This window comes from Podarcis filfolensis (genome assembly GCF_964270895.1).
Source record: "Podarcis filfolensis genome assembly, chromosome: 15".
NCBI classification, from domain to species: domain Eukaryota; kingdom Metazoa; phylum Chordata; class Lepidosauria; order Squamata; family Lacertidae; genus Podarcis; species Podarcis filfolensis.
In genome coordinates this window covers 5,593,221-5,616,935 of record NC_139618.1, presented here as the reverse complement: position 1 = coordinate 5,616,935, position 23,715 = coordinate 5,593,221, and the positions used below count along the sequence as shown (strand labels likewise).

General features: G+C 45.0%; 1 protein-coding gene across 12 annotated transcripts in view; it reads left to right on the top strand.

Moving 5' to 3' along the window:
• Positions 1-23,715, top strand: part of BCAS3 (BCAS3 microtubule associated cell migration factor) — a 451,567-nt gene that overhangs the window by 195,831 nt on the left and 232,021 nt on the right. For all 12 annotated transcript variants that reach the window (XM_083587575.1, XM_083587565.1, XM_083587567.1 and 9 more), the window contains 3 exons: positions 8,222-8,346; positions 10,476-10,641; positions 13,571-13,671. In XM_083587575.1, the coding sequence (XP_083443701.1) occupies positions 8,222-8,346; positions 10,476-10,641; positions 13,571-13,671 (392 nt within the window). The remainder of the gene's footprint in view (positions 1-8,221; positions 8,347-10,475; positions 10,642-13,570; positions 13,672-23,715) is intronic.

Here is a 23,715-nt window from a genome sequence, read left to right as displayed (position 1 = left end):
GCTCAAGAAAATGAACCTCTGTTTGCTTACACAGCAATTGGGATGGTTCATCTTTTTAAAATAATTATTGGGAGAGGAACCATTTCTTGTAAAAAGAAAAATGAAAAAAGTCTGCATGCTGTTTTCATTAAGGTCTTAATGATGTCAGCATAATTGAACATAGATTTGCCAGCTCTGTTTGCTTGTGCTGAGTTAAAGAAGAAGAAGGGGGGGGGCTGTAATTATTGTTAGTGGTTGATTTTAAAAACAAAACCCAAAAAACTCATTGAGGGGGAACTTGGAATGTGTGTTATTTGGGAAATGCTAATTTGTGATCTGCCAAATACATGTTTGTTAAGGGACAAATGTGTGTGTGTTGGGGCAAGAAAGATAAATGTCCTAATCCAAATGTAGGGACTGGGATGGGGGGGGGCAGTTTAAATTCAGTTCTCATTTAAAGGTGAACCTGCCCAATTTGCAATTTGGGAACAATGCCTGAACCAAAACACACCTGTCCTTCAAAGTGGACACTTCTCTGAATTTTGTATTGCCAAGTAATGTGCTACAGTGTGCTGTTGAGCAGCTTCCATCCATTTCTGAGAAGGGCCGTAGCTCATGTGGCTGCGCACATGTTTTGCATGCAGAAAGTCCCAGGTCCAATCCCTGACCTCTCCTAGGAGGGTTCACAAATTCCCAGAGAGCTGAGCTCCTGGTAAAGCCACCCTCAGTCAGTGTAGACCAAGGATAGGGACCCTGTGGCCCTCCAGATGTCTGACAACTGGCCGTGCTGGCTGGGACTGATGGGAGCTCTAGTTCAACAACATCTGGAGGGCCACATGTTCCCCATCCCAGGTGCCAGCAGTCCTGTCCTAGAAGTTGACATTGCAGGTGAGGTTAGCTCAGGCAGGTTAAGAGCTTCTTCCCACATTATGTTGCGTATACATACACCTGAGATTTTTCTTTTCATGTGTACACATGAAAGATGTAAGTTGCGTGTTCTACGAACAAATCTTTGGGAAATCGTGCATGTAGGCACAGGGAACCAGGGAATGAGGATTGGTATTTAACTCTGTTTTGAATGTACGTTTGGAGGCAAACCTAGTTTTGTTTCTGTGAAGCAGAAGGGATCTGGGTTCCATGGGGAACGGGGCCTTTTCGGTGGTGGTGTTGATGTTTTCAAATCCCCTGCATAAGAGTTGCCCATACAGCTATGTCACTATATGGCTCCTGTTGCTTGGTGAATACTAGTCTCTCTTTTTTTAAGCCTTTTGGAGAGAGGCTGAACTGATAATGTCTTCTGTTTAGTGGTTCTCTTGTTGTAGTATTTTATCACACTGCCTTGATTGGATGTAGCTCTGTGCATTTAGTCACTTCAAGTTCCCTTTGTGTACAAAGAATGTGATAGAAAATGTTAAAATAAGTAAATCCCACCGAGACACAGCTGGATTTTTGCCCCTTACATTTTTTTTTAACAAAGTCACAGACGAGTAGTCTGTACCATTTTGGCTTAATGGACAGTTTATTTCATGTACCCGAAAGTAACGGAACCCTGTATTACATCTATCTGTGGCTATGCTTATTTTTCCTGAGTGAGATGGCAAAAGGAATGAATTTGAATTTTGGTTTGTGGATGCACATTCTTCAGATTCTGTTGACTGTGGAGAACACTTCTGCCTTTTGCGTCCCACATCCCCCCCCCAAAAAAAATGCTTTCAGAAGCTTTAATCTTTAAACTTAATCAGAAAACTGAAATAAATTACAGGGAGCCAAACTCTCCCCCTTCCCCCCTATTCAAGATTAATTAGCCACCCAAAGCACAACCCAAAAGGAACTTGATAACAGCAATGCCTGTTCTTTAAAAAAAAGTATTGTTCCAATCAATAATGACTTTGCACTGTGCAGTCCGGATGAAAAGAAACATCTACATACTACTCTTAGCAATGTGTGCTGAGCTTTGAGATCTGAATAAATTATTGGTTTATTATCGGGTAGGAGCAATGTATTCAGCCCTGAAAACCACATCAATAGTATTGCATAAGCCAGATCGCTGCGGTAGTAACATGTGAATTGTGATTAAAGCAGCTTGCTTGCCACGATTGTGAATTACTCCGATTTTACTTTATGGGTGGTGGTTGAACTATGATTTCTGTTGATGATGACGATTGCACTTCTCCTCTCTGTAGATCACTTTTAAAAGAAAAGAAGAAGAAGAAAATCTGTGGCTTAATCTGCTGCAACTTTTAGTTCTCATTGGTAGTGCGTTTAAAAAGTCCGAACTTTTATTTTCTTTTTAGCTTCTCTGCCTGCCATAGTTTACAAGGCACCCAGAAGTGACTCACTCATGTATGCACATGCGCTAGTGTGCATAGAGAAGACCTTAGGAATAGAAGAAATTTGGCCACCACATGCCTTTGGGCATCCTTGCTGTCCCATAGACCTTGAAAAGACTCCCCCCCTTTTTTATTGCATCTTTGTGTGGCTGGAGGAGGCTTGGTTTAAATATAGCAGGGGTGTGGAGGCACTAGCCTTTGCTACTGCTTTCAGCCACAGTGGGTGAAATGCTGGGAGTTATAGTCCCAAATACATCAGGAGGGCTACAAGTTCCCCACTCATGTCGTAGATTCTCTGCATGGGAACACACAGTGATGGAAATATTTCCCAAATTGATCAATTGGTCAGTGGATGAAGTCCTAAATTGCTGTTGAGCGCATGGCACCCGAAATGAATTAAATCCGTAACCAGAGGTACCACTGTACATGTAACTTGCCTCTTACACTTATTTTACTTATGCAATCACAGCTTTGTTGGGGGGGGGGTAAACAAACAAACAAATGGAAAGTGGAAGAAACACACTGCATTTATTTATTACACACCACACTTCTGTAAAGCTGGTATTGCGAGCTTTTCCGGCTTTGGGAAGGTGGTGGGAGGGCTCTGGGACCCTATGAATGCCCTCACACCATCTTTTGAAAGTTGAGTAGGCATTCCTCCATTGGGGGGGCAGTTCCAGAGGTACCCAACTTTATGTGTTTTTGCATATTTGTGGGGACCCCAAGAACCAAACAGTGTAAGATGCAAGTTACCTAACAAGGCTGGGTAGCCGAGGTGTGTGTGTGTGGCAAGCCTGCCTATGTGGAATATTAAAGATTCATTGGGGGGGGGGGAATCCAGCAAGGATTTGAAGCCATGGGTTCAAGGTAACCGCATGCGCACCCTGCCCTCCCCACTTCAGCGAAGTATGTTTAAAGCAAAACTACTATATGCCCGCTTTCTCCCCTCTCCTGCTTCTCACTCAAGTTTAACCGCAAGAGTAATCATGTTTTACAAGGCTGCCTTTTCTCTGTCTACAAAACATCATTCTTAAACTGAAAATGTTTTGGCACTGGAAGCCAGGGCTTCAGTGTGAGCCGGAGAGGACGTTTGTTTTAAAGACGTGGTGTAAATAGAACATACTTTATTCCATTTCCTTTTGAAACTGTTTATACTTGCGTTGTGAAAAATTGTAAGTGTTTGGGGGCATCAAGGGCTTGGGAAGAGACTCGCCAGGGGTGACCTTTCTGCTTACTGCCGGCTCCCGGTGAAATGCAGGGCGTGCAAAGAAAATCCCATGTGGAAGTTTAGGCGACTGCTGTTTTTATACAGTGTTAAGGTGCGAGTGCATCTGCCTGTGTTACAGGACACACAGACTGTGCTCCCCCCCCCCCAAAAAAAAGATCTGTGCTGCTTGAATTAACATTTTGGTGGGTTAGATTAAAAGATGACTATTCCTCTCCGTCTGAGCATGAGGAAGCTGAGAATGGTCCATGTTTCCAGATCTATAGTCATACCTCGGGTTGAAGTAGCTTCAGGTTGAGCATTTTTGGGTTACGCTCGGGTGACCCGGAAGTAATGGAATGCATTACTTCCGGGTTTCACCGCTTGTGCATGCACAGAGGCTCAAAATGACGTCACGCGCATGTGCAGAAGCGGCGAATCGTGACACGCGCAGACGCGGGTTGCATTCGCTTCAGGATGCGAACGGGGCTCCGGAACAGATCCCGTTCACATCCAGAGGTACCACTGTATTGATATAGCTATAGAGGTACCACTGTATAGATATAGATGGGAAACCTTGGGCCCAAGGTCTGAATGTGGCCCCTGGGCCTCCCTGCCTGGCCCTCAGGACTCTCTGCAAGCAGTACCCCTCAGCAGGCCCTGCTTTGCATCCTACTTGAGTGTTTCTGCCGGTCTGGAATGTGCTCTTGATGTTGCAATGCCTCTTGCTTGCCTGGATGGCGAGATGGGAAGCAGTGCTGCCTAGAAACCTCTGACTTACACATGGCTGGAATGCAGCCTGTCGTACAATGGTAAGGCTTGCATCTATTGCTCTGCCAATTTTTCCTCTGGCCACACCCACTTTTGTCTCTGGACCCACCCACTACTAGCATGTGGTCCGCAGAAGTTAGCCTTCATGGGAATGTCAACTTTGGGGTGGAAATGACCCCGAGGTCCCTTCCAATGCTACAATTTATGATTCTATGAAATACCTTTCTTTCAGCCACCTCCCAAAGAGAAGTCACTTAAGGCAGCTTACAAAATATAAAAAGCAGACTTTTTAAAAAGCAAGCAACAACAATCCATCATTAAAACACAATTGCCAGACTAAAAGCAGCCTCAGAGAACCAGAATGCAACGAGCCAAAGCTAACAATCAATAAATTAAATTCAGCCAACAACTTGAATCGAAAGTTTTGTTTAAAGATAAATGTCATCAATTGCCAGCAGACACAAACTCACCTTTTGGAGCTCTGCCATGAGACATAGAAACATAGAATCGTAGAGTTGTAGAGTTGGAAGGGACCCCAAGGGTCATCAAGTCCAAACGTTTGCCCAATGTGGCAACCCATGACCCTGAGATTAAGAACCTCATGCTCTACCAACATGGAGGATTTTTTGTTTGTTTGTTCCAAGGATCAAAGCGGATGGTAGATTTGGTCCCAGTCCCGAAATTATAGGGAGAGTGGGTGGGGTGCAGAGAGGAAGGAAGGCTGACAAAGGGGGGCGCGACTTGGCTAAAACCAGAATCAGCAAGTGGTGCCTGTGACTTACATTAAGGGCCTCTTCTCTACTTCTACCCCGTAACAGTGGAAATGGGGCCAAACACAGGGCCAAATGGTGTCCCCCAGCCCCCTCTGCCTGGCCTCAGGACTTTGCCACCATCTCAGACTATGCTTGTCACTGGCCCTACCCCATGCCCTGAAGTGATTCTTGCTAGGCTGGAATGTGTCCTAGAACTGTGAGAATGCTTTTATTTGACTGGATGAAGAAATGTTTGTGGCCTGTGCAGGAAACCTTGCAGGCTCCCTTGAAGTCTGCCCTGCAAGATAGAAATCACGTCCATTGCTCCACCCACTCTTCCCTTTAGTCCTCACCACTGGATTGCAGAGACTTGGACAGTTTTCCACAAGGAATTTGGCCCTCATTCTGCAAAGGTTTTGTCTGTCCTGCCTCATTTGTAGATCTTGAACTCTGATAAAGCCGTTTTACCAGCCTGGGTGGAGGATAGAGAGAGAGAGAGAGAGAGAGAGAGAGAGAGAGAGAGAGTGTACTAGCCTGTTGTACAAATACAACACTTCCCTTTAGTTCTCTGCTCACGTTTCCCTCCAGCCCTACACACTCCTACCATGTGCTCCCTAGAAGGTTCCCCAAGAAGAAATGCGATCCTCAGGCTTAAAATGATTCCTCTCCCCTCTCCTATTATGTGAGCACTGGCCAGTTCATGGTGTGAAATTCTCCTGCATGATACATGTCAAAATGCACAGTTTCTCAGCTTGGTGCAATTATATTACTTTCAGTCATTCAAGGAGCACTCCACACCACCTCTTATTTAGTGAGCCAGGGACTTGGTTCCAGCTGCTTCCATCCATAATACTTTCATCCCAATCGTGGTGTTCTTTCCCCCAGTTCTCAACACCTTTTCCGACACCACATAGTAACAACCTCCCATTAGCAACACTTTTAAAGGAAACAGCTATCGCTCAGCTGAACACTTCAATGTTGCCTTCAGCTTATGCATCATGGGGATGGAGGGATCAGTCTGTTACAGTCTTCCATGTCGTCCCCCACACCCATACATCTGTTCTGCCTGTTTCCATATTAATCTGGTGTTGTTGTTTTTTAGAAAAAACCTTTTAAAAATGCAAATATATGAAGATTCAAATTCAAATCTGTACTTGAATATGTATTCCATGCATTTGTCATTTTGAAATAACAGAAAGGTCAATTTATAACAACAGTATCATTCTTTACAATAGCAGAAGAAACAACAACAAAAAAAGCTTAGGGTATCTGTAGTGCTGCTGAGACATCAGAGGAGAGCAGAACTTTGTACCAAAGAGAGAGAAGGCAGGGTGGGTGTCTTTCAGTTGAATTACTTTTATTAACAAATAGAACAGCAGGATACTAAATCACCATACATTTATTGTAAGTTTTTTGGGGGAAACCCCCCACCATACCTTCCTTCTCTCCTAGATCAACCAAGGCTAGTTGCTAGTTGCTAGTTGCTGATGTACCAAGCCTTAAGGGAGAGATGTTCTGCTGTTCTCCTGTTCCTGGCAATATGCTGCTACAACAAAATACCTATTTCATTACGTATTTTATCTCGTGCACACAGTGTACGCAGTATCCAACATTCTGTCTGCTACTGCAGGGGTTATTGCACTAGCAGATGGGTGAGTTTTAATGTTAAACAACAACAGAAGAATCCAAGGCAGTAGTTTCACTAGTTTCAAGCAACAGATTGCACAATATATTCTGCAGCCAAGTTCCCAGCAAGCTGCTCATGCATTCTCTTGTGCCACAACGTTCTACTGGCATAGAACATTTTACCAGCGGAAAATAGTTTACTGCTAAGCGTCTTTAACTTAGCGCTACATTGGACGTAACCCTTCTCAAACATACTTTATCCTTTTAAAAACTACATTGTTTAAAAACACATTTTGGCACTTCATTTTGGGGGCAGAGAGCTGAATTGCAAAATTCAGAGCAGGACGAAACCCAAAAGAGAATTCCATTATCCACGTATTAGCCACAGGAGTTGCACCATTAGATCAGTTTCACATCAAAATGCAGACCAAACAGAATAGTCTTCCAACTCTAGCACCAAACTAAGAGTCCAGATGGCAAATTTTCAGTTCCCCGGACAAGACAGACAAAGGAGTGTTTTATTTTTATTTTTATTAAAAAATATGAACAGGCAAGGATATGGCATATGCCCTCTGCTGCCCTGGCACCAGGGAGTGCTTCTAGGTGTCATTGTCTGTGGCATGCTTGCTTCTCACTTGTTGTTGTGGATTTTGTCTCCATTCCTTGTAACTTCTGCATGTTTCTCCACCTTGGTTTGTGCTCTCTTACTATAAAAGTTGATGGTTTGCTGTTGGGTATTTAAATATGTTGTAAGTATGTAGGTTGGGGGATTGGAATCACCTGCAGGCAAGAAAGATACCAAAGTCTGGAAGCTGGGTGTTTGGAAGCAAATTTCCCCAATTCAGAAGTATCTGATCCCATTACGAGCCTGAGCCCAAATCCCTCTGAAGTTTGGACTAGGTTCTTAAGAACCTCCCTGGACAACCTACTGGATTAGCAGTAATGCAGAATCCCCAAAGTCATCCTTCAGTGAAATGGGGGGAAAGTAATTGTTTGAATCCACATGCTTCATTCATATTCTCCCCCCACCCCCAAATCTTGGTGTGGCTTTTAGACATGGCAGTGGAACTGTCACATGGGGAAGAGCCTTCAGAACACAGTGCCTTTCTACCCTTCTTCCCAAACCTGGCCCATACCATTATTTGGGGAGCTAATTTTGTCAGGTGCTAATTCTTAGCAAGTGCTAAGATCAAAGCTGCCGTTTTCTCCTTGCTGCCACCGCCTCTAGCTCATCTGCCAGGGCTGGGGTGGGAAGGAGAAGAGATAGCCTCAAGGCCGTTAGTCGCCGATCTCTGCCATACCCACTGAGCAAGCAGTCAATCAAATAACCAAGCTATTTCTGCTTTATGAAAGGTTCGCGTTAATTTTGCATTTCTGAAATGCTGAACAGCCACTGTTCTGTCTGTAGGATTTATTGATTCTCCATAGTTCTGAGAAAGCAGGTCCCCTATAGCTTTGTATTGCCTCTCAAGCAAAACTCATGCCGGTGGACTGCTTGATAATAATTAGACTTTGATCTTTTTTCTTCCCCCTTCCCTCCCACCTTCTATTTTCCATAGCAAAAGCAAGCCAGCTCCACAAATTTCACCCAGCAAATCAGTGGGAGGAGAATTCTGTGTGGCTGCCGTCTTCGGGTCGTCGAGGTCGTGGTTTGCAAGCAATCCAGGTCTTAAAAGGGAGAAAGGTTTGTGAGCTCAGAAAACAATGCATAAACAAATATGTACTATATAATGCAAAGCTGATTCATATTGGCTTGATCTATTGGTCCATCTAGCCTAGTGTTGTCTTCTCCAGCTGGAAGTAGCAGTGCAGGTGCTCAGGCACCCAGAAGGAAGTCCCATTATTCACTACCTGATACTTTTAGTTTGGTTGTTCCGGGGGTTGAGCTGGGATGTTCTGCATGTGAAGCAGCTTCATTCCATAGAGAAAGTGGAGCATCTGTTCTGCTTGCAGAAGGTCCAAGGTTTAATCCCTGGCATCTCCAGCTAGGGCTGGGAAAGATTCCTTGTGGGCCAATCAGTGTGGACAGTACTGAAGGAAGTAGACCAGGGTTTCCCAAACTTGGGTCTCCAGCTAGTTTTGGACTACAGCTCCCATCATCCCTAGCTAGCAGGACCAGTGGTCAAGGATGATGGGAACAGTAGTTCAAAAATAGCTGGAGACCCAAGTTTGGGAAACCCTGAAGTAGACCAGTCGTTTGACGCCATATAAGCTCCTTATGTTCCTAATCTGGGTGTTCTGCCTTTCTATTCTCCCAATCACTCTGAGGTAGGCTAGGCTAGGTCAGAGAAAGTGTGACTGGCCTAAGGTCCCACACAGTGTGTGGGGCTTGAACCCCTTCACTCTGAGTCCCACATTCTAACACATAGATGGAGAACCTTTGGTCTTCCAGATGTGGCTGGACGATGTCTCCCATCATCACTGGCTGAGGCTGATGGGAGCTGGAGCTCAACAACATCTTGAGCACCACTATGTCACACTAACTCAGGGAAGGGCCCTGGCACATTGGTTGAGCATCTGCATTGCATGCAAAAAGAATCCCAGGTTGAGTCACTGGCAACACAACTGGGGAGCTTCCCCTATCCAAAGCTCCATAGAGCTGCTGCCAGTCAGTGCAAACAATGATGAGCTGGGTGGGCTCAGTATAAGGCAGCTTTTGAAGTGCTTTGCCACTGAGCTATGGTCCTTTCTCAGCAATGCTTGTGAATGCTGCCATAATTCTGGCTCTAGAGGAGAAGTGCCAATCATGGCGGCAGAAGGAAGGAAAAGCAAAGCAGCACTCACAACGATGTGCAAGCAAGGGAAGGAAAATATCTGGAATCCATTGGAAGCTGCCTTTGATCCATATAGCTCAAGATTATCTGCTCTGACTGGCAGTGGCTCTGCAGGGTTTCAGGCAAGGAGATATTCCCAGCATTGCTTAGAAGTGTCAAGGGTTGACCTTGGGACCTTCTGCATGCAGAAGAGATGTTCTCCCACTGAGATGTTCTCCCATGGCCCTTCACCGTGGGAATTCCTGGGTCCAAAAGAATCTTTTAAGGAGCCCAAGGCTTGCACACTTTGAACTTTGTGCTTGTCTTTTTTGGGAAAATTTTACAAAGCAGATAATGCAAACTGTTCACAGTCTAGTCTTTGCAGCATTTATTTCAGCATTTATTTATCTTTGCAAAATATCCTCAGCAAAAGTAAAAAATAAATTAAAAAATGTCAGATCCCTGCCCTGAGAGTCTTGCAGTCAGAGTCTTGCAGGGTGTCGAGACAAAAAGGATGGTGGGAAAGGGAGAGGCAATATTAACATGAGCTGGATCACTGAGTGCAATCCTATACATGCTAGTAGTAGTAGTAGTAGTAGTAGTAGTAGTAGTATACCACCTTTCATCCAAAGATCACAGGGTGGTTCACAACAGAAAAATACAAAATATTTTTTTCAATTATATTTTATTAAGTTTCAACATTTTGAACATATAGAGTCAAAACACAATTTCATCTTTTCTCTTATTTTTGTTGACTTCCCACCCCCTTTTCTATGAATTTGTTGCTTCTCACCTCCTGCACTGTATCTTCTATCAAATCATAGCCACGATATTATAATCTAGTTACTTCTGTTGCTATTAAGTATGCAAAACACTTAATAGATGTGGGAAGGCAGGCAGGTGGGGCTTGAGCGAGGGCAGGCTAAGATTGGTGGGGCTGTGGCCCTTTCGTCCATACGGACCGCTCTCCACTACATTAAAGGATGAAGGTGGTTGCATAGCATTTGCTAATGAATAAAAGAAACCCCAATGTCTTTTCAATCTTCTTCTTCCCTAACAGATCAGTCCAAACAGTTTGTCGTGGAGTCTCTCTACATCATCAGCTGCTACGGTACTTTGGTGGAGCATGTGCTGGAACCGCGGCCCCTCAGCACTGCCCCAAAGATAAGCGACGACACCCCACTGGAAATGGTGACTTGTCCAAGGGCCAGCTGGACGCTCGTTAGGTAGTCTTCCCTTTCCTAACTTCTGCTCTTGCTTCATTTTGTGCTTGCGGTTAGAGGTTCTTCTTCTCGGGTCCGATTCGGAACTTCCAGCCTCCAGGGGATCCAGTTCCAGGGCGTTCCACAGTTTTAATCACAGGTGGAGGTGTCAGAGCAAAATGTATGTGGGAATTCCCTTTTCATGCAACACACATGCCACAAGAAAAAAAAAACTGCAGTCAGGGTAAATTGTCCACTGAACTAGACAGACCCAATGGTCTGACTCAGTATAAGGCAACTTCTTATGTTTTTATGTTCCCAATTACAACATATATATTGCCGCTGTTGGAATAGCTCAGTCGGTAGAGCATGAGGCTCTTAAACACAAGGTTGTGGGTTCGAGCCCCAAGTTGGGCAAAAGATTCCTGCATTGCAGAGGGTTGGACTAGATCAGTGGTTCCCTACTTTTTTTTAGCCATGCCCCACCTAAGCATCTCTAAAATCCTGACACCCCCCCCCCACCCGGTGACATATAAGTCTTATTATCCAAAAAGTGAACTATTCATGTGGAGGAAGCCTAAAAGGCCATTAACTTGGTCTAACTCATTCTCAAATTGCCCCCCCTCCAAAAAAGTCAAATTGCCCCCCGTGGGGTGTGTGCCCCACGTTGGGAACCACGGGACTAGATGATCCTCGTGGTCCATTTCAACTCTGCAATTCTTTGATTCTATATATGGATCTGGAGTCTACTCACGTTGGTGTGTACTCTGAGCTTAACTATAATAATGATAGTCAATTGTTCTGCATCAAGTTCACCTGAAATCTGTGCAAAGCGATGACATCTTCTGCCCTGTTCCAGCCTAACTGGGAAAATAGAGTGGAAGGAGGCAGACAGATTGGCCCCACAGAAAGGTCCCGTGGGCCTGATCAAGCCCAGGGGCTGCCAACTCAGCCCTCCGCAGCCTGCAGCAAGCGACTAGACCAATTGTCTTATGCAGGTCTTCCAAGCGGGTGTGTTCTGAAGGCTATTTAAAGAAATTAGCCATGACTTACCGAATAAAACCAAAGGAGGATTGCTGAGAAAATATTGTCAGTGCTTTTGACATTTTAAAATATTTTCCAATTGATTTTCTTTTCTTTTTTTCCTGTTTGGTAGGCTCCAATATTCTTCAGTGCTGGCTTATTCCTGGCTTAGACTAATCAATACATGATTTGCCAAGCAATTGAAGAGAGGCCAGCCCTGATTAAAATGACAACACTGTCTTTCTTTCTTTCTTTCCCAGGGCCATTATTGTCAAAACAAGCAACTTGTAATGGCATTGTGAATTCTAGCCGGATCAATATTCTGTAACTTTGCACAACTTCTTTTTCACAGATCCTTAGTTCTTGCAGTGTCATATGATACATCAATGCCCTGGGTTAGGATCAGGTCAGGCCTAAGCAATGAGTTATGAGAAGTTGCACAAAAGTGGCAAACCCACATCGCCCAGAAACATGCTTTTAAAAAACCCTTGCTGGGTTTCTGTGGCGGCCAGTGAAGGGGAAAGTAGAAAAATATGTTAATTCAGTGACTTCGTGTCACACATTTATCCAAGTAAGCATTTCGTTTAAAAAGTCTTAATTCATCAGCATTTTAGTTTGAGTTTCTTCTAATGTCCACATTTCTCTATGCAATTTTGCCCATTGTATCCATTTTTGCAAAACAAGATTCCATAACATAATGCATTTTTTGCATGTTCTTTTCACAGATATATGCATCTTTATGCACACTTAGCCCTAGAGTATGTATGAGAGTGAAGAACTGAACTACAAAATTCAGAGTAGTGTGAATTTTGAAGGATGGCTGTGTTTGCATATTGTTTCAGAAAGTGCAAAATTGATGGGTTTTTCTGTAAACATGGACCGAATTGGATTTCTTCCCCACCCTTAACTAGACCACTGGTTCATCTAGACAGGGGTCTCCTCAGACTAACAGCATCTCTCCACTTTTTGAAACAATATGCAAACTGAAACGCTTGCCATACTTAGAAATCCACACTTCTCCATATTTTGCTGTGTTGTTCTCCAGCCAAATAATGTGTACCAAAAATGCATATACTAGAGCAGGTATCTTCAAACTTTTCAGACCTGGGACTTTCAACCCAAACATACATTTAGGACCCCTTTCTGAATCTTTCACCATACGTGCTCCTGTTGCGACCCACCTTGGATCAGGCTGCAGCCCACTGCTGGGTCCTGACCCACTGCCTGAGAACCAGTACACTCATGGCAAAGTTTGTATATAAACACATACATTACTGAAAATAGCATACAAAAACAGATTACACAAGGAAAATTGCAAATTTGTATATTATGCAAAATTGCATATAAAGATGTGTGTAGTAGGAGAAATCCACACTCAGATCATGAGGACTTGTTTCTTTTAAAAAGAAATTCACAGAACTAATGTGAAAGTGCGGACAAATGCAGTTAAGGGGAGGGGGAATGAGAAACAGAAAAATTGAAATGGACAGGTTCAGCTATCCCTAGTTCCATAGCTCGGTAGTCCCCTTGGGTTTCAGGTGGCAAGAGTTCTTTCCCATCACCTGCTGCCTGTTTGCTGTGAGCCCCCAAGCCAGTTTCATACTGACGTTCGATAGACAAATAATCTGACCTGGTGGAAGTCAGCTCCCCCTGTTCCTAAATTGATCTCTGTGTCAGAAAGAGTAATGTATGAAGCATGCGTGTTTTCACAACTTCCCTTCAGGTTGGGCCACTCCTCACCCCTTTCCCATCTGTGTGTGTGTGTTTGTGTGTGTGTGTGTGTGTGTGTGGAATATTCCGTGCTTGTACGAAATGACTTTAAATAATTATAAACACTGCACTCTCTTGCATAAATAATCGGATGCGATGACACAGATGCTGATTTTTCTTCCAGCTTAAATATTAATACTCTTTCGTGTTGCTTCCGCAGAACTCCCCAGTGGACTGAACTGCAGCCGCCCTTTAACTTGAATCATCCGCTGCTCCTGGCCGCAGATTCTGTGCAGTGCTACCAGTATCTGCTTGTTGGCTGTAAGTAACTTGGAAAACTCTCCCCTTTGGAAGCTGACCGTGTGGCTCTTTGTTTGGGAAAGGAGAAACGAATCCTTGGGAACTGAAACCTTTGTAGTTGCAACAGCTCCTCTCTCTGGCGTCAATAACCCTTGCGGAACTTTCAGGGTGTTCTGCACCCCCACAAAGGATTCAAATTATATGCATGCTTATTCCCTCACTGGTGTCACTTCATACTCGCACGTAGTCTTAGACAACAGAAATGGGGAAACCTTTCTCACCCCAGGACCTGCATTTCCTTATGGGTGACATTCTAGGTGTTGGGGTGCCCAGGGAGGAAGGGGCCAGAGAGAGAAGTGGGTGGTGCAACAGATGTGCTACTTATCTTTATATGTTGTCGTTTAGTCGTGTCCAACTCTTCGTGACCCCATGGACCAGAGCACGCCAGGCACTCCTGTCTTCTCCTGCCTCCCACAGTTTGGTCAAACTCATGCTGGTAGCTTCGAGAACACTGTCCAACCATCTCGTCCTCTGTCATCCCCTTCTCCTTGTGCCCTCCATCTTTCCCAACATCAGGGTCTTTTCCAGGGAGTCTTCTCTTCTCATGAGGAGGCCAAAGTATTGGAGCCTCAGCTTCACGATCTGTCCTTCCAGCGAGCACTCAGGGCTGATTTCCTTTAGAATGGAGAGGTTTGATCTTCTTGCAGTCCATGGGACTCTCAAGAGTTTCCTCCAACACCATAATTCAAAAGCATCAATTCTTCAGCGATCAGCCTTCTTTATGGTCCAGCTCTCACTTCCATACATCACTACTGGGGAAACCATAGCTTTAACTATACGGACCTTTGTTGGCAAGGTGATGTTTCTGCTTTTTAAGATGCTGTCTAGGTTTGTCATTGCTTCACTCCCAAGAAGCAGGCGTCTTTTAATTTTGTGACTGGTGTCACCATCTGCAGTGATCATGGAGCCCAAGAAAGTAAAATCTCTCACTGCCTCCATTTCTTCCCCTTCTATTTGCCAGGAGGTGATGGGCCCAGTGGCCATGATCTTCGTTTTTTTGATGTTGAGCTTCAGACCATATTTTGCGCTCTATCTTTATATAGTAGGGTGCATTCCAGCAATGCAATAGTAAGAGGCTTCTACACCACAACACACCTCTCCATCCCTCATCCAGGCAAGCAAGAGGCAGCAGTCACAGTTTAAGGACACCTTTTGGCTAGGCAAAAGCATGCGAGGGGTGTCTTTAGCAGGGTTTTTGAGGGGTGGTAGGGGAAATTCCTGAGGGCCAGACACAGAGGACTGATGGGTCACCTTCATCTCCAAGGCTTGGAATTCCCCACTCATCCTACATTAAAGGGGTTGATTATTCTGTATTATTTCAGGGGGAGAGGGTTAGACCCCATTTACAATGATTGTGTGTGAAATAGTGCTTGTCCCACCCTGCACCAATTGCTGCCTGGCAGCAGCAGCAGAGGAGAGGAGAGCAGGGCCATTTCGTTGGTGCAACTTTTGGCTCTGCCTCTCCCCGAACTCTTTTTGCACCCTAGCAGATCACTAGAAAAACCTACGACTAGGAGTTTGTACCTGAATTTGCTTATTTCCTCCTTCCTCCCTATCCATTTTCCTTTTGTGTCGTGTCTGTTCAGATTGTAAGCCTGGGATCAGAGGAACCTGTGTTTATATAGCTTGGGTCATCTCTCGGGTGCCAAGATCAGCAGCGGGGGCCCTCAGAAGGGCAAGGAATGGGAACCAGGAAGGGGCTTTCTCTGAGCCAGCCCCTAAATAGTTTAATTCCCTCCCCACAAAGGTGGACGTGGCACCATCATTCTGCATTTCCCCCCATATGCTGAAAATACACCTCTTTACCCTGCCCTTTGACATATGATTTTATATACAGATGGGACTTGCTCAGTGCTTGGCGTGATACAGCTGCAGGGACCTTCTTACGTACCTATCCACTGATAGTTCTCTGGTGGATCAGCAAGAATTTATGACTTCCAATTCTATAACAATAGCAACAACATTTTTAGCAGTTTTTTTTTTTTTTTTAAGATAAAGAGGCTCAATAGTCTGTAGTCTCCCACACACACACAAAAAGAACACAGAAAAAACCATGGAGAGTAGCTGAAGACTTGGATCAATTCCGGTAAGAAAAGGGAGCCTCCACATTGAGTTAGCTAGTTCCACAGGTTCTAGATCTCAAGGAGATTTGGAAAAGGCTACAATTTGCTTGAGACAGTATGGAATGTGAATGCATGCACTCAGTTATGTTACTGTATTTTGCTTGTTGCTGATCTTAACCTTCCAAGGGGCCTGTTCATCATATGGGCAGACATGCTCCCTCTAGGAACTAGAACTCAGACTGCTGAGACCTTGCAAGCTGATTGCGTAGACATTTAGCAGCAGTTTACGCCAAAGCCACAGCCTATTTTTGCACACTTTTAATAGTGCCTTTCTGTTTACTGTCAACCTTAACCATTTTGCCAATGAAGTCCCCTTTTAAAACCCCATCCAGCCCTTCAGATGACTGAGTTTTCATGTTGTTGTGTGTTCTTTCACTCTCTTGGGAACTCTTGGCTTGAGATGTGCAAATTTCATCTTGCTCTCTCAGATGCTAATTTGTGCGTGAAAACTGAAAAAGTGGAGACTCTAATTTAATATCTCTACATCCCAGGCAGCAAAGTGGAAGCGCTTAATCCAATCGGCTTGGTTGATGGCAAGCCTCCCGTCGTAATATTCTATGGTATCGGGTAGACGTCTTGGCCCTATCTGGCGCAGGTTGCTATGGGGAGGAGGGCTAGGCTTGTAAATTAATCTTGCTCTTAAAGGGAGAAGGAAAACAATCATCATAAAGAAGCCGAAATGTTTCTGTGTAGGAGAAGAAAAGACCAAAGGCCAGAAGGATGCAGCTTGGCCATGTTCCTAGGAATTGTAAACATCCTCTCACCCTTTAAGGTGGGAAAAGAGCAGTGAAGTTTTGCATAAAATATGCATAGATGCAATATATAGTCCTACTCAGACTAAGTTAATTTCAGTGAGTCTACTCTGAGTAGCTTTCTCCTGCTTCTTAGTCTCTGTGCTGCCTCTTGTAGATGCAATGCTTTTTTCACTCAGAGGGCACTGGAGCACAGTTCTGGCACCTCTCAGGTGGGCGCCATTGTGGGCCACCGCCCCCCCGGTCTCTTGCCTTTACATATTTCTGAGAAGCCCAAAACAAATATTTCAAGTCAAAACAGAAGCTGGCCAGTGTGTGCAAGTCTACATATTTTTTTTTTAGATCTTCGGCTCCACCTAGCTCCTAGCCAGTCCTAGCCCCAATTGGTCAAGCTATGGGGCCCAAATTGTATTTCCTTTTTTTCAATCCGTCTCCCATGTAGCGGCAGCAGGCTTTAAGCTTTCCAGCAAGGCCTCTACCATTGCACACACATGCAATTGCCCAAGCTTCCAAGCTTCCCTGGCCGTCTGCCTGAATCTAAGAGAACAAGGGAGATGGGGCCGCATTTATTTGACCTGCACCAGAACCAGGGGTGGCCCCCAAACCAGCTTGGGAGAGAATTTGCCATAGCCTTTAGCACCTCCACAGGTGGTGAACGCAGCTATTGTCAAACCGGAATCTGTGCAGGGCTGCCCTGAGTTGCCTGGCAACTTACTGTAACAATTTCATGGTGAGTTCTGGCACCTAAGACTTTTAGAGTCAGCTGTTAGGGTTGGCATAAAACATCCACCACCAGTTTCAAAGGACCAGCTTGCAATTTCGAGTCAGAACTTTCTTGTCGTCTTGATTGACACCCCTGTTTTGTCAAGACCCTGCCTGGATGCCCAGCAGTGGCTGCATTTGAGCAAAGAGGCAACACCCGCACACCCGCACTGGCTTCATGTGTGCCATTTTCAACTCCTTCCTCCATCGTTTATTTTCCTTCCCCTTCCCTGCCGCTGCCCCACCACACAGTAGTCATTTGTCAAAAGAATGTATGTTCCCACAACGGACCTCCATGAATGGTGCCTTTCATGAGGGATGGGAACCTCCCAAAGAAAGGTGACCAAACCCCACCATCTCATAGCGGGATCAATGTGCCGAAACAAGGCTTTGCTAAATTGCCGCCTGTGGCTGTGCTTATTTTGCCTAATGCTTTCCATCTTTCGAACCAAAATAATTCCTTAGTTCCTAACCAGCTTTCTTTTGAGTCTTCCAAGGAAACTCCATCAGGGCCAAAGTTGTTTAATAGTAATAATATTCAGCATTCGTAGTCGTTCTTTTCGAATGTGCAAAGCAATGCACACAGGCTGTCTCGGTAATCCTTCAAACAGGGATAGCTCAGTCGGTTGAGCATGAGGCTCTTGATCTCTGGCTTGTAGGGGTTCCAATGCATATTATGGAGCTCCGCTCAAAATTACAGCTAAACATCAGGAAGAACTATTTGACAGTAAGAGCTGTTTGACAGTGGGATGGAGTTGGGAGGTTGTGGGCCAGGCATAGACAAACTCGGCCCTCCATATGTTTTTTAGGACTACAACTCCCATCATCCCTGACCACTGGTCCTGTTAGCTAGGGATGATGGGAGTTGTAGTCCCAAAACAACTGGAGGGCCAAGTTTGCCTATGCCTGTTGTGGACTCTCCTCTCCATTGGAGGTTTTTGTGCAGAGATTAAATGACCATCTGGATGCTTTAGTTGAGATCCTTGCATTGCAGGGGGTTGAACTAGATGACCCTTGAGATCCCTTCAAACTCTACCCTTACATGATTCTGAATCCTCATGTCTCATCTTAGTTCTGCAATGCAATCGCCTCAGACACCGTGTTGGGTGGTGCTTGGCACAGAAGTCTGCGCTTCGATTTTAGAACACTGTTGTTCCAAAATAGCCCTGAATGTAAAAAAATAAATAAAACCGTAGTAATCCTTCAGTTTTGCTCTTGAAAAGAAGCAATGAAAACCCCACGTGGAAAACACGCCCTTGATATATGGCCATAGGAATCAGTTATGCCACATTATGAACTTCCTGGGCTATTAGATCCCATTAAATACAAGAAGATGGCAGAAGCCGAGAGCAGGAACCCTACCTGAGCTTGCTTCTACTCTTCCCCCCTTAGGGAAATATCTGTTAAGACACAAATGCTCTGCTTACCTGCAGGAGCAAATGTAATGGTCTCACATTAGCCGTGGCGGCCTGCGGTTTGATGCGCTATCGCTTCCGTCAGTATGTTTAATTGCCAGCAAATGACTAAATGGGAAGTTGGGGGGTGAATGGCTGCGGCTGTCTGCCATGTGAGCGGTAAAAGGGATTCTGGCGCCATTTCAGGGTCGCGATTTGTATCTGTCTATCAGAGCTCAGAATGCAGGCCGTTTTCTCTTGGTTTCAGACCCTCTGTATAGCATTTCTGCCAATTGTTTGGCTCCATTAAGTGTGCGGCGGTGGAGCAGGGAGGCGGGTGTGTTGGGGGGAGGAGAGGAATAAAAGCTTGAATGGTCCGAGCCGCAAGGGGCTACGGATAAGCCCTTTCTTTGTCCGGAGCTCGGAACACTGCATTAGGTCTCATTATCCATTTATAATAAGTGACCTTTGCCCCCCGAGGTCATTGAAGAAATACTCTGTGTGCTTTGCTAACAGAAGGTACCCCTCGATCAGCCGACAGACGCAACAATGAACCGTCTGATAGTCTGGTCGCACAGGGTATACTTTTGGGGCGGCGGGGGAGGCGAAAGGTTTATAAATATACAGCTTGATGCCAAAGCCTCCTCTCCCATCGCTTTAATCTTTTCTGGACAATTCATGGGCAGCCAGGGGAAGGTCTCAGCTCCTCGAGAGGGAGAATGTATTTGTACATTTTATTTTAACCTGCACACACGCTGCTTGAATTTAGCTACGTGTGACCTTTACACTGATACTAGTGAATGGTTTTATTTATTTATCTAGATTTTAAAATAAAAAAAATTGCAACAGCAGCATCGAACAGCTGGAACAAGGACAGTGTTGTCTGGATGGAGCAAGTGTCCAAAAGTGGTTCTGGAGGGTGGAGTGAAGTGGGCTTGTAATCAGGCTCACAGACCTGTGTGATTTCGGGGTGGGGGAATGATTGGTGACATCTGCTGCAGAAACTTGAAGGCAGAATTCTCATATTGTAACCTACCTGGGGATAATAAAGAGTAATTTTTTAACACACACACACACACACACACACACACACACACACACACACACACACTTCTGCTCAAGGCTATTCTAGGAAGACTGGAAGTTGCCTTACACTTTGCCAGATCTTTTCTCCACCTGACTCAGTATTGTCTGCACTGACCGGCAGCAGCTTTCCAGGGTTTTGAGACGGGATGTTCCCAGCTCTAATGGGATGTGCCAGGGATTGAACCTGGGGCCTTTGGCATGCAAAGCTGATGCACTACCCCTGAGCTGACTGTCTTGGCTAGTTCCCTATACTGTGTACAATACAGTTTGAATCTTGACATACCATAAGAACAAAGGAAACTTCTTTTTATATCAGTTCAGAGTTTTTGCTCATGAAGCCTGGTATGGTCTACACAGGCTAGCAGCAGCAGTTCTCAAGGATCTCAGGCACAGAAGGGTCCAGCCCATCTACTGTTATGTGATCATTCTTTCTTACTTACAAAAACTAACTAACAAACTGGAGATGTGGGGGACTCGACCTGGATCCTTTCATATACCAAGAATGTGCTCTATCCCTGATCTAAAGCAACAACCTTATATTCAGTGCAGTGTAGTGCAGGGATAGTGAATGTAGTATGCTTAAGACACTGTTAGACTGCAAGTCTCATCATCCTTGACCATTGGACTTGGGCTGATGGGAGTTGGAGTCCAGCCATGTTGACTACCCCTGGTATAGTGGGTGAAGGATGTGAATGTGGAACCTGTGGTCCTCCTGATAATGTTGGACTCCAGTTCTCATCATCCTTAACCATTGCCTGTGCTGACTCGGGCTGATGGGAGTTGTAGTCCAACAACAGTGTTCTTCAACCCTGGATCAGATGTTGTTGGACTCCAACTCCCATCACCCTTGACCATTGGCCATGCTAACTGGGACTGAAGGGAGTCCAACATTTTCTGGAGGGCCACAGATTTCCACAGTTAATGGGTTTTCCCAACCATACCAGCACCTTGAAGTGCACCCAGACACACAGTAACTTACTTCCCCTAACCCCATTATACAAGTAAAAAAGCAACAAACTTTAGATCATGCGTTGGGTTCTTCCCCCACCCCACTCCATTTCCCATAATCATGTCATATGGAAAGGGCACCTTCTGTTTACGGGCATTCTTCTTGGTCAGATATATAAAATTTATGGAAAAAGGCCTACAGAAATTAGGAGGAGGCTGATGGCAAGAATTAATATATTAACTGGTCTGCAACATTCTTTGACAAATTGCTTACTAAATACATCAAAATTGATTGGCCGCTGTGTGTTTTTTGAATTGACAAATGAGTGCATTAAAGGAAGGAGAGAAATCCATTAATTACAGCTGCCCTCAACCGTAGGAAATGTAATGATATAAATATAGATTTTGTTAAAACAAACAAACAAAAAACTAACCCCCATCACCCCCTGACTTTTGCTGTAGGGTTTGCTGGTAAGCTTACATGACATATCTTCACTATTAAATCTCTGCTGGGAGGTATTGCAGTGAGCAATTGATCTTGAAACGTGTGTGCTGGGTGGGAGCATTTTTGTTGTGTTAAGATGTGACACCACGTGCCACAACATGGTTGGGTTCAAGCTTTCTACAAGGATCTCTTTCCACGTTGACTTGTCTACCATGAAACATGATGATTTGAAGGGTGGGGCATAGTCCAGGGTGGTGCTCTTCAACCTAGACCCCCAGATGTTGGTGGTTTACAACTCCCATCGTCCATTGGCTAAGCTAGCTGGGCATGATGGGAGTTGTAGTCAAGCAACACCTGGAAGCCACAGATTAAAGAACTAAGGTTCTAAGGTTCAGCGAGTTAACATGGGAGTGTTGGTCAAGCCTATTATAATAGAATTGTAGAGTTGGAAGGGACCACAAGGGTCATCTAGTCCAACCCCATGCAATGCAGGAATCTTTTGCCTAACATGGGGCTCGAGCCTGAGATTAAGAGTCTCATGCTCTACTGACTGAGCCATCCCAGTTTCTTGTATTGGACCTCATTTTGCCCAGTGTGAACTGAGAGCGGCCCATAGCTGACAACCGGCATTCTCTCACAGCTATGTGTTGTGAAGAATATTCTGCCATGGTGAGCAAGGTATATTTCAGGTAACCATATCCACCTTTGCACTGAGGAAGAGGTGGGGGGGCTCTTTTTCCCTTGCACCACCTGTCCTCTGATCTCTCAGCAAACCAGGGGACTTAGGCTCTCTAGGTTATGAATGGCCAGTCGACTTTAATCCCAGCTAAGGTGGCCACTTGCACATTGCCAGAAAAGGACAAAAGAGAGCACACATCTCCATACATTTTGCATAGGGAGGACAGCACATTGGCTAGACCAGCTTGAAGTTTAAGCCCCGCGGTAATGTGGAAGGAGTATGGAGAAACACATGCTGTACTGGTGGCAATGTACAGTTTTGCCCTGAATCTCTATGGCGTTATTTGAAGACTATCCCTATTTGAACCAATCCCACCGTCTGCCTCTTCTGGTCTAAATAGTAGCTGTGCTTTTACAATAAGAAACTGATGGTGCTTTATCCACATTTCAACATTTTGTAACTTCTGGTAAACAACAGAGCGATGTAATATGCATTGCCTTGTGTTGTCCAAGGAGAAAGCTAAATATTCATATTGTCTCGGTTCTTCCTTTCGATGTCATTTTTTTTAAGCTTGCTATGAAATGTTACCTCTAGTGAGTTTTGCTTTTGCTTCCCAGAATTAGACTTGGTTTAGATACAGTAATTAAGCCAGGCATCATTGTTGTCAAGACGACATAGCAGTCAACATGAGCTAATTGAAAGCCTGACTTGTTACTTTCTGGACTAGATTTTAGTTCTCCTGCATATAAAGACCTTAGAATCCTTACAAAACTATAGGGTTTATTTGCTCAACACAAACTTAGAAGCAGAGGAGTTAAAAGTAGACACACTGAAATTAATGGACCCAAGTCGGTCTTGTCCATTATTTTCACTGGGGCTACTCTAAGCAGGACTCGCACTCAGTGGCGTAGCGTGGGGGGTGCAGGGGGGGCCGGCCGCACCGGGCGCAACATCTGGGGGTTAGGGTTAGGGGGCGCAAATCCACGGGTTAGGGGGCGCAAATCCATGGGTTAGGGGGCACAAATTACTTGCCTTGCCCCGGGTGCTGACAACCCACGCTACGCCACTGCTCGCACTGGATACAACCCAGAGTCGGTTGCTCTAATTTCACACTTGGAAATATGTGGTGACCTGAACTGGTGAGTCAGTGAACATTGGCACCTTTGACTTGTGTCCCTTTGACGAGATTGTACCAGATTTTCAGGAACACGTTGCAGTTACGAGATGGAATGGAAAGCTGGCTCTCCAAGGGCGAAGTCTTCCTGACCCGGAGTTTCAGGGCGTCTCACACCTGCGTCCACCTATGTGGCAGTTCTCCTGGGGAAAATGTTGGGGACCCACTGGTGACTTAAGCTTTGACACCATTCTGAGTGCTCACAACTTATATTCTTCAGATTACCATTCACCTAGGCATGCAGCACAGCAATAGCCAGCATTGGATATTGTTGGACTCCGATTCCCATCATGCCCAGTCAGCATGGCCAACAGTCAGGGATGATGGGAGATGTAGTACAATGACACCTGGAGGGCACCACACTGGTTATCCCCTGATGTAGACTCTTCGATTTTCAGTTTTTGCTCAGAACTAGTGTTGCGCCAAATGTCCTCTGATATCAGTGTTTGCCTTCAGTATGAGCGCATTTGCTGCAGTTGAAGGAGCTACTGAAACTGTTGAGTTCATCACTGCTTCTTTTAACCACACCTAATCTTAGATCCTATTGACGTTGTTGCTTTAGACTTGGCAATGGGAATGACATTGGCATGGAGTCCCCAGAGCTAACAGGGCTCCGTGGCCAGGAAGGAAGATGGGGTGTCA